The 11,918-nt window shown below is 35.5% G+C and overlaps 1 protein-coding gene across 9 annotated transcripts in view; it reads left to right on the top strand.

Annotated features, from left to right (window-relative positions):
* Nucleotides 1-11,918, top strand: part of Ptpn4 (protein tyrosine phosphatase non-receptor type 4) — a 169,947-nt gene that overhangs the window by 85,180 nt on the left and 72,849 nt on the right. For all 9 annotated transcript variants that reach the window (XM_058583265.1, XM_058583266.1, XM_058583267.1 and 6 more), the window contains 2 exons: nucleotides 3,791-3,878; nucleotides 11,129-11,217. In XM_058583265.1, the coding sequence (XP_058439248.1) occupies nucleotides 3,791-3,878; nucleotides 11,129-11,217 (177 nt within the window). The remainder of the gene's footprint in view (nucleotides 1-3,790; nucleotides 3,879-11,128; nucleotides 11,218-11,918) is intronic.

Raw genomic sequence — 11,918 nt, 5'->3', positions numbered from 1 at the left:
TTGATCATCAGATCTGCAGACAAGGATAAAATGAATTATCCAGTTTAATGGGGATGGGTGGAGGGGAGATAGGCTCTGTATTTAACTTAATGAAATGTTTCAGAAAAGGGAAGTATAACCTGCCATCTACCCTTTTTTGTTGGTACTGGGGATCGAACCCAGGGGTACTTGACCACTGAGCCACATCCCTGGGCTTTTTTATTTTTTATGTAGAGGGCCTCACTCAGTTGCTTAGGCTGGCATTGAACTTTTAATCCTCCTGCCTTAGCCTCTTGAGCTGCTGGGATTGCAGGCACTGTGGTGCAGTGCCCAGTTTTGCCTTCTTTTTGAAGAATCACATTTGTTATGATCATACATTGGCAGGTTGTGGCTCCCTTTTCTAGTATCATTAGTGAACAAAAGGTTGATACCTTTTCTTTAGTAGTTTATCACTTTTGCTGTACTGTAGTTTCATAGCATCAGATAACTAAGGTTGTTAGAACTGTGTATGAAATTGGGTGTTTTGTTTTGTTTTGTTTTTGAGGTACTTGGAATTGAACCCAAGAGTGCTCTACCACTGAACTACACCCTCAGCACTTTTTTGTTTTTGTTTTTCATTTTGATACAGGGTTTCAGTAAGTCCCCAGGTTAGCCTGGAACTGAATAAAGGTCCTCCTGCCTTAGTCTCCCAAGTAGCTGAGATTACCATCATGTGCCATCACACCTATCTATTTTAAAAGACTTCATATCTAGAGCAGGGTTCTCAAATTTATATTCACAAGAATCACTTGGAAAACGTATTAAAAAGATAGTGCACCACAATCAAGTGGGATTCATCCCAGGGATGCAGGGATGGTGCAACATACGTATATAAATAAACATAATTCATCATATTAATAGGCTTTAAAAAAGAATCATGATCATCTCAATAGATGCAGAAAAAAGCATTTGACAAAATATATCACACCTTCATGTTCAAAACACTAGAAAAATTAGGCATGGTTGGAACATACCTCAACATGGTAAAAGCTATGTATGTGAAGCCCAAGGCCAGCGTCATTCGAAATGAAAAATTGAAAGCATCCTCTCTAAAAACTGGAACAAGACAAGGATGTCCTCTTTCACCATTTCTATTCAACATCATCCTTGAAATTCGAGCCAGAGCAATTAGACAAAAGAAAGAAATTAAAGGGATACAAATAGGTAAAGAAGAACTCAAACTATCACTATTTGCTAATGACATGATTCTATATCTAGAAGATTTAAAAAAAAATTACCAGAAAACTTTTAGAACTAATAAATGAATTTAACAAAGTAGCCAGGATATAAAGTCAACACCCATAAATCAAACACATTCCTATACATCAGCATTGAATCCACTGAAAGAGAAATTAGAAAAACTGCCCCATTTATAATAGCCTCAAAAAAAAAAAAAAAAGATAAAATACCTGGAAACCAATCAATCTAACAAAAAAGGTAAAAGACCTTTACAATGAAAACAGCAGAACACTAAAGAAAGAAATTAAAGAAAACTTTAGAAGATGGAAAGATCTCTCATGCTCCTGGATAGGCAGAATTAATATTGTCAAAATGGCCATACTACCAAACGTGTTATGCAGATTTAATGTAATTCCTGTTAAAATCCCCATGACATTCTTCATAGAAATAGAAAAAGCAGTCATAAAATTTATTTGGAAAAAATCTTAACACACACACACACACACACACACACAAAATAACCCAAACAATAAATGGACTAAGTAAGGAACTGAACAGACACTTCACCAAAGAAGAAATACAGTCGATCAACAAATATATGAAAAAGTGTTCAGCATCTCTAGCAATTAGAGAAATGCAGATCAAAACTACTCTCAGATTTCATGTCACTCCTGTCAAAATGGCAGTCATCAAGAATACAGGCAACAATAAAAGTTGGTGAGGATTGGTAAAAAAGGTAAACTCATATATTGCTGGTTGGGACTGCAAATTGGTACAACCACTGTGGAAAGCAGTATGTAGATACCTCAGAAAATTGGGAATGGAACCACCATTTGACCCAGCTATCCCACTCCTCGGTTTATACTCAAAGGACTTAAAATCAGTATACTACAGTAATGCAGCCACGTCAATGTTTATAGTAGCTCATTCATTCACAATAGCTAAACTATGGAACCAAGCTAGATGTCCTTCAATAGATGAATGGATAAATAAAATGTGGTATATATACTCAATGGATATGGCAAATGCCATAATTTTACTCTTCTTTAAAGCATATGCCAGTAAATTAATGGAGTTGGAGAATATCATGCTAAGCGAAATAAGCCAATCCCGCAAAACCAAAGGCCGAATGTTTTCTCTAATATATAGATGCTAATTCACAATAAGGTGGGAGTGGGGGGGACTAGAGTTCAGAATAGTGTTACCGTAGATTAGGTAGAGGGAAGTAAAAGGAGGGAAGCGGAGGGGAGGTATGGATAGGAAAGATAGTAGAATGAAACAGACATTATTACTTTATGTATATATGTGACTGCATGACCAATATGATGTACACTACATGTACATCTACAACATGTACACTCAGAAAAATTAGAAATTATATCACATCTATGTATATCAAAGTGAATAAATGCATTCTACTGTCATGTATAATTAAAACAAAAAAGTTAATTAAAAAAAGAATCACTTGGGATACTTATTAAATGTTACAGTTTGACTTTATCCTTTCTGTTGAACTCTATTTCCAAAACCATCTGTGATGAAAGACCAGTCTTCCCCCAGTCTGTCATTATTATGTTATTTATAATATTTTGAAATGTGTAATAAAAATGAATTACAAGAAAATAAAATGGAGAAATAAAGCAAAGACATTAAAAAATTAAATCCTAGGAGCTGTGGATGTATCTCTGTGTAGAACACTTGCCCAGTGTACAGGAGGCCCTGGGTTCAATCCCCAGCACTATCCAAAAAAAAAAGGGTCCTATTTTTTCACTATTAGATTCAACTAACATAAAATGATTGCCAAATATCTATAAAAGTCTTTGACACTCGTTTCTGTACTTGGTGTGAAACAATATCTGTCTGTGCATGACACTCAAGAAAGCATTGCCCTGAGGATCTGCATATTTCAGAAGCACCCCATATGATGTAAATGCAGCTGTGGTATGTGAACCAATTTTCGAGAGGAAATAATGCTTCTAATTTATATATAAAAATGGCTTTGTTAGAGCCATAAAACTATAGGAGTAAATTTATATTTAAAAAAAAAAAAGATTTTACATCTAGAGCAGTGGTTTTCAAACCTGCTGTAGATGTCAAGTCTTTAGAAAAGGATCTACTCTGGGTGTAGTGGCACATGCCTGTAAGCTCAGCAACCAGGAGGCTGAGACAGGAGGATCACAGGTTCAAAGCCCCAGCAATTTAGCGAGGGCCTAAGCTTAAGTTTAGCAAGATCCTATCTCAAAATAAAAAGGGCTGGTACATCATAGTTCAGTGTAAAGCACCCCTGGGTTCAATCTCCAGTACAAAAAGAAAAAAAATGGATTCACTCATGTTTCTTAAGAGTTTTCATAAATTTTTAAAACTTACTGTATTAATGTATTTCTGGAGAAAACAAAAACATTCTGGAAGACAATAGTTTGAGTTACTGAAAGTGTGCTCTCCAAATGTATTAAATGTTACTATTCAGAACTAAGAGGAAGAGTCATAGATGGTGGTTTTACAAGATTTAATTAGACTGTACATTTTTCCAGATAAATAACCTTTTACTAATTTGGGTATATTTGCAATGGATAACCTGATGATGTCTTTACAGGGGCTTATCTCCTGCAGAAGCAGAATTTAATTACCTGAACACAGCACGTACCTTAGAACTCTATGGAGTTGAATTCCACTATGCAAGGGTAAGTGAAGAAAATAAATTTCAATGTTGTTGAATTAAGCTTCATTACTCAGTATCAAAAATACTGTAATGCCTTGAAAGGCTTAGGTAACAGATGAAATAACTTACAATTGCTGTTGACATAGTAGAACTGAAAATTTCTTCTGAATATAAATATTTTTTGCAATAACATTAAGACTGTTAAAGTGCACTTTTCATGGTTTTTCTTCCAGAACGTGTTTTATAAAGATAGTTTTTGTAGACTATAGGAGATAGACTTAGAATATTTAGTCTATAAAGTAAAGGTTAAGTTATAAGAAAAGTAGTCTTTTTACTCTTTGATAATCATCATAAAAATGTTTTCACAACACTGAGACTTGTATTGCTGAGCTTGATTTTCATTATTTCTAGTATCGTAAATTTTTATTTATAAAGCACAAAATGGAGCATAGTAACATGTTTTGTTTTTATCTGCCCCAGTCCCTTTATTAACTTAGAATTTACAAATCACTGGCTTTTCCTGTACAACACTATGTAACCTCTTTTTTCCTTGCATCAAACTGTTCATCCTATGAAAGACTGTTAACTTCTTGTCATAACATAATTCTGTGTAGCTATTCTTCATTTGTGGCTCTATTCCTTCTTGTGTTTTTTTTTTTTTTTTTTTGTCAAGAGGTTATATATTCCTTTAGAAGTACCTGGAGTATAGCTGTTCTCAGTGGAATTATAAATAATCATTGGTTGATTTAGAAATAGGGTTTATATTCTCTCAGGACAGACTGTTGAGCCTAAAAAGGATATCAATCTGAAAAGGAGTTAAGGAATTATTTTCCTTAGGTAATTATTTTGAGCACATTCTGTTAGTACCCACACATACACAGTTGCATAGTTGTTTCAAGTACTCAAAGTTTTGCTCCTCATAATGATTAAGCCATCTGACCGTGTTCTAGGAGAGGAGCTTTATTTCTTAACATTTCATAAAGCTCATGTCAGTTTCTTCCTTGGTGGTCAGAAGACTTGCTTTCTTCTGAGGAATGTATCTTGTAATTCTGAGTGTTATGACTTAGAAATCTGTTTTTTAGATTTCTATTTAAAATGTTAAGTCTTTCTGGAGCTTTTTGCTCTTTAAAATGCTCTTCTCTCTCTCTTTCCTTATTTGGGGTTTACAACTGTTGAACACGGTTTTCTAAAATGTAATAGTCAATATTTGTGCAACTAAATTTTGTTTTATATTACAATAAATTTACAGCTGTAGAACTTCAGATATGAGCTATGCTTAAAAATAAGACAACCAGCTGGCTTGTCTGTAATCTCAGCAACTCAGGAGGCTAAGACAGGAAGATCACAAGTTCAAAGCCAGCCTCAGCAATTAAGAGAGGTCCTAAGCAATTTAGCGAGACTCTGCTTCAAAATAGAAAATAAAAAGGGCTTGAGATGTGGCTCAGTGGTTAAGCACCCCTGGGTTCAATACCCAGTATAATAAAGCAAAAACAAAAACAAAAAAAAAAAGAAGAAGAAGAAGACCAACTAATGTGGTGTTGTACACCTGTAATCCCAGCTACTTGGGAGGCTGAGCCGGAGAACCATAAATTTGAGGCTAGCCTGGGCAACTTAGTGATATCCTGTCTCAAAAAATGAGTGTGTGCTGGGGATATAGCTCAAGCATTATAGCACCCCTGGGTTCAATCCCTAGCACACACAGCCCCCACACACAAAAAAAGACCACCAAAAACATTTTGCTCTTTTGTGTTGTTTTTGTTTGTTTTTTGTTTTGGAGTGTTTTTTTTTTTGGTGAGGGTTATAGTTGGGGTTAAACCTGGGGATTTCCATGTGTTAAGCAGTTGCTCTACCACTCCAGCCATTTTTGTTTCATTCTTTCTTTCTATCTATCTATCTATCTATCTATCTATCTATCTTTTAATTTTTGAGACAGGGTCTTCCTAAGTTGCCCAGACTGGCTTCCAACTGGCAATCCCTCCTGCCTCAGCCTCCCAGTAGCTGGATTACAGACACACATCACCATTCCCAGCTCCTTCGCAGTTTTCTAAATATAGTTTTATGTCTGCTGAGATTACTGACAATGAAATAAGAAGAGTGGTAAACTTTCATCTTTTCACTTGTATTATAAGACTAAATAAATTTCATATATAATTTACCATGTTATTATTTATTTATTTGACTAAGGTAGTTTTTCTTTGTTTAAATTATTAGATTATAAAACTGCTTCTCTGAAAGCCCTCAATATGGAGGACAATATTAAAGAAGTTTAAATTTGAAATTGTCAAAAGTTATTTAGATGTGTATTTTGCACAACTCCCCACATCCCCTCCCTACAAAAAAGAAAAAAAAAAAGACCGACAGGAAAGGGTTTTTTTTTGTTTGTTTGTTTGTTTTTTGTGAATACTAAGACCTTAAGAAGTCAATGTGCAGATGTTCAGTGAACATGAAGAGAATTTTTGTGGCATCAGAAACAAAAGAATAGCCTATATGGTGGCGCACACTTGTAATCCCAGAAGCTCAAGAGTCTGAGGCAGGAAGATCCTGAGTTTAAAGCCAACCTCAGCAAAAGCGAGGCACTATGCAACCCATTGAGACCCTGTCTCTAAATAAAATACAAAATAGGGCTGGGGATGTGGCTCAGTGGTCAAGTGCCTGAGTTCAATCCCTGGTAACTTCCCCCCTCACCCCTCCAAAAAAGAGCATAAGGTAGATGAGGGAGGAGCATAAAAGAGGAAACCTAAGCTTTAATTGAATATCAGAAGCAAAATATTTTATTTTGGCAAGCAAGGTAAATTATTTTTTTTTCTGCCTTCAAGTGGAACCAAGTTATTCATATCGAATTCCCAAGATTCATATAAATCTTAGTGCATTTATAGCAGTGGATCTGCTCTGTGCCTGGTACAATCTTAGCACTAGGATTATATCAGTTATTCCTGCCCTCATGGAACTCACACAATAGTGGGAGAAAGAAACAGACATATATTAGCAAATACATGAGAATATGAAGGAGAGAGTACCAAGTGCTGTGGGATCATACGGCAAGAACATCTAAACCCGCACCCCCACCCCCCACCCCCGCCCCAGGAAGAGAGGGTAGGGAATGCTTCTTAAAAGTAGTATGTTCACTTAAGTCAAAAGAACGAATAAGATTTTTCCAAGATAATGATTTTCACTGTAGAGTCATAAATAAAAACCTCAAATCAAGACAGAACATTGTGGGGACAAGTGTATGGAGTACTGCATACATGGCATATGTTAAGGGTGTCTGAGTGGCAGGGCACTCCTCTGTGCTAGACATGTGAGTGCCAAACAGCTTACCCTGTAGGCACAGCCCTGGGTGTGAGGCCCCGTGTTGCAGTCCAGCACTTCTCCACGGCCCACTCTTCAATTGATCGCTTCAAGGGCAGTTAGCAGACTTTGCATTGGTGGCTGCCTATAATCTGCTTAGCTACTGCCTGAGTATATATACATGGTATATATACATGGTACAATCAGACCTGCTTCCTGCTTGGTCTCTGGAGGTCTTGATTAGCAACTCCGCAGCCACACTCTCCTGTACCCTGTTCCATGGACCTCCTCTCTGAATAAGAGAGAGCCCACACAGAACATGACATATTTGAAAAAATAAAATTAATAGCAAGGAATATCATAGGAACTAAGTTTAATTTTTTATAAAGAATTTTTGATCTCTTCAAAGGGAAAAGGCATTATCTCAGTAGAAACTGCTGGCCTGATTGAAATATCTTACTTTTTAGATGAATAGTGGATCAGTCATTCAACACCTATCAACTTTCCTTGAAAATCAGTCAATAACTATTACACTAAGAAAATAGAATAAAAGAATGAAAGAGAGCTGTGATAATATCTAAATCATGAATCATCAAACTCTTCTCTTTCTCTCTTATTTTGTATTTGGGATTAAACCCAGGAGCTCTTTACCACTGAGCTACATCCCCAGCCCTTTTTAAATTTTTTATTTTGCTGGGTCTCACTAAATTGCTGAGATTGTCCTTGCAATCCTCTTGCTTCAGTCTCCCATGTCACTGGGATTACAGGTGTGTGCCGTTGTATCCGGCCTCAATCTCTCTTGTAGAATGTTCACATATTAAGAAAAAAAAAAAGAGGGATTATATTAAAAAATTACTGTTTCCAAATTATCTACAGGTAAGCATAATTATGTTTTTAGTTAGGTACAGGAGGCTTTCAATCAACCCTAAAAAATTCTAACCAAGTTTTAGGCTTAATTATGAATCTTATTTCCATAAGTATTTGTAATAGTGATAAAGATAATTCTACTAAAAAGGAATCTTTGCTCTTCAAAGCTTCAAGAAAAGATTTATGATTTATGATGGACCTTTATTTTTATTTATTTATATGCAGTGCTGAGAATCAAACCTAGTGCCTCACACGTGCTCGGCAAGCCCTCTACCATTGAGCCACAACCCCAGCCCTTATGATGATATTTTTAATTTTTTTACTCTTTGGTGAATATGTTTTGAGTGCCTACTGTGCTCCAAGTCCCATGTATAGCCATTATGGATACAGCAGTGAGAAAAGCAGATAAATTCCAACCCTCAAATGCTTCATTCTAGTTGGCAAAACAAGACTATCAACAACTAATTATATCAGAGTGAATAGTCTGATTCCATGAAAGTAAAGTTCAGTGATAGGCAAAACACCTGTTAATATTGATAGAAGTCAGAATAACAGTCATCTCTGGAGTAGTATTATTAACTAGGACACTCATGAGGGAACCTACTGAGTTTTTAAAAATGTGATATATATTAGTGGTGGTTAAATATTAATGTATATAAGTGTGAAATTTCAAGTTGGACATTTAAGATTTGTGCATTTTATAATGTATATATTTCAGTTTTTTAAAAAGGTAATTAGATAATAGGTCAGATAACCAATAGGTGCTACAAAGAAAAATTAAACTAAGGAAGGAATTTAGTCAACCAAATATAAAGTATCCATTTAAGCCTCACTGAGAAGGTAAACAGACCTGAGGAAGCTATACATATGTCTAGGGGTTAGGGGGAGATAATTATTAGCAAAGGAAACAGCAATCGAAGGTGATGAAATAGTGTGGGTAGCAGTTCAGGTGACAGCAAAAAAACGAATTTGTCTTGGGGTTGTGTGAGGAAGGCAGGAGAATATTAGGAAATGAGGTCAAAGCAGACCAGGACTTTAAAAACATCTTAAAGACTTTGGCCTTTAATTTTAAGAAAGTTCCTTATAGGGTTTTTGGATATTTTTAAAGATAGGCTATGATTTTACATTTTTAAAAGAAATTCATGGCTATTCTGAGAATATATTGTAAGACACTAAAGGAAGGGACCAGTAAACAGACTGTTAGATTTACCAGGCATAGTGGCACATACCTATAATCCCAGGAGCTCAGGAGGCTGAGATAAGAGGATCACAAGTTCAAGGCGAGCCTCAGCAATTTAGTGAGGCTCTAACCAACTTAGTGAGACCCTGTCTCAAAATAAAAAACAAAAATGGCTGCTAGGGATATTACTCAGTGGTAAAGTGTCCATGGGTTGAATCTTCAGTACAGAGAAAAAAAAAAAAAACGTCGAGATGGTTATGGTGATCTAGGTGAGAAAAAATGGTGGTTGTAGCAGTGGGATAGTAAAAAGTAATCAGTAAGTGAAAAACCAGGCAGAGCAGGTTTCAGAATTAGTCTTGGGACATGTTAAATTTGAGAAGACTTTTACAAGTCCAAATGAAGAAGGATAGACAGTTCATATAGATCTGGAGTTCAGAGGAAAAGTTTGAGCTTGAGATACAAATTTGGGGATTGTTAGCTTATAGATGATATTTAAGACTGCAGGATAAGAGACCTGGGAGAGGTGGGGCTGGAGTTGTAGCTCAGTGGTGAAGCACTGCCTGACATGTGTGAGGCACTGGGTTCAAGTCTCAGCACTGCATATAAATAAATGAATAAAATAAAGGTCCACCAACATCTAAAACAAATATTAAAAAAAGAAAAAAAGAGCCCTGTGGGAGCAAATACTGTAGATAACAGAAGAGATCCTCAAAGCTGGAACACTTCAAAGTTTAGAGGTTGGAGATGAGGAAGAATAGGAGATCAAGAAGGAAAAGCCATTTGGATAGAAAGAAATTTTTTTTTATGTTAAAGATACAATTGTGTGTCTTTAGAGTCAGTTGAATCAGGGGTGGTCTACTGCATCAAATGATGCTTTTAGGTCAAGTAAGATGAGAACAGAGAACTGAATTAAAAATGTGGAAGTCACTGGTGACCTTATAAAAGCAAGTTTGGACTATAGCCACAGGATGATTAGAGAATTTTCAAAAAAGATTGTGAGGACAGTAATTTTGAGGAATTCTACAGTCCACAACATAGGTAATAACAACAGGAAACACCAATGTGGCATTTACTAAATGCCAGACACCCTTCTTAGGGCATTACATGTATTAATATCCTTTAATCCTTCAAACAGCCCTCTGAGGTGGGAATATTTTATTGCCCCTTTACAGATGATACACAAAAAAAGTTAATTTGCATTACCTTCTAATACCTATTTCTGTGTTTAAAAACCAACCTATATCTTTTTTCTAAAGCTTTTTTTTTTTTTTTTTTTTTTTTGGTACCAGGGATTGAACCCAGGCCCTTTAACCACTGAGCCACATCCTCAACCATTTGTATTTTTTATTTTAAGACAGGGTCAGGCTGGGATTGTGGCTCAGTGGCGGAGCACTTGCCTGAGGGTGCTGGATTTGATTCTCAGCACTACATATCAATAAATAAAATGGAGATCCCTTGACAACTAAAAAAAAAAGACAGGGTCTAGCTAAATTGCTGAGGCTGGCTTTGAGTTTGCAAAGGATTATAGAAATGCACCCTGCTAAAGCCTCATTTTTAACCTACATATATTTGAAGACTTTTTGGCAGTTTGGTTAGAATAATCAAATAATGTAAAAACATAATTTGGAACAAGCAAAGAACCTCTTCTGTCAGTATAGAGGTATACATATGACTTCCATCTATGTCCCCCTAAAGTATTCAGAACAAAATTTTCCATAATTCTGCTTCACATTTGCATCATCTTTTTTTTTCACCTGACTTTCTTTGGGAAATATGATGTGTAAATGTGTAATAATTGCTATTTGGATTTGTAATTATAGCATGATTCTATAATATCTTTGAAAATGTCACATTGTATTGAAACTAATCCTGTTTAAAAAATATATTTCTAACAACTAAAGCTATTGTTTTAGATTGGTCATGTATTTCTTTTGAAGGATCAAAGTAACAATGAAATTATGATTGGTGTGATGTCAGGAGGAATTCTGATTTATAAGAACCGGGTACGAATGAATACCTTTCCATGGTAAGAACCTCATTAATGCTTTTGTTTTTACCACTATATTACCAAATATAATAATTTGTGTTAAGTAAAGGTGTATTAACTTTTTTTTTAAATTTATTTTTTAGTTTAGGTGGGCACAATATCTTTATTTTATTTTTATGTGGTGCTGAGGATCGAACCCAGTGCCTTACTCATGCCAGGCGAGAGTGCTACCACTTGAGCCATATCCCCAGCCCAAGTATGTTAACTTTTTAATGTCAGTTTTCTTAGGTGGTGCAGCTTATACTTTATCCTGTTTACTTGGAACCTTCAAGAAAAAAAACTAAAATTTGTTTATTTTAAAATGGCTACATAAAAATATTACTAATGAAATTTTTCTTAAAGAATCTCTAACTTCATACTGCAGCATTATTAGAGCATTTACTTTGTGTCTTCTACCATGTTAAGAGCTCTAAGTACAGTATTTCATTTAAATGCATCCATTGGAATCCTAGTTTATTGTTGAAACAAAAATGGATGTAATCTCTCTGGAATATCTTATAAGCCCCATGATATTTGAAATGGTTTTTATAGGGCGAATAGGAATTTTCTCAGTTGAAAGGGAAATGTGGAAGAGGCAGCAAATATAATAGAGTTTATTTAATGCGTATAGAGCATTCAAGATAGGAGTACCATTTGTGAGGCCTGATGACGAGTTCATTAATGGAAGGATACTTGAGTTG

Source organism: Marmota monax, unplaced genomic scaffold (assembly GCF_021218885.2).
Source record: "Marmota monax isolate L192 unplaced genomic scaffold, Marmota_monax_Labrador192_F-V1.1 WCK01_AAM20220418_F8-fsc00121, whole genome shotgun sequence".
NCBI lineage: Eukaryota > Metazoa > Chordata > Mammalia > Rodentia > Sciuridae > Marmota > Marmota monax.
This window is presented reverse-complemented; position numbering and strand designations above follow the sequence as displayed.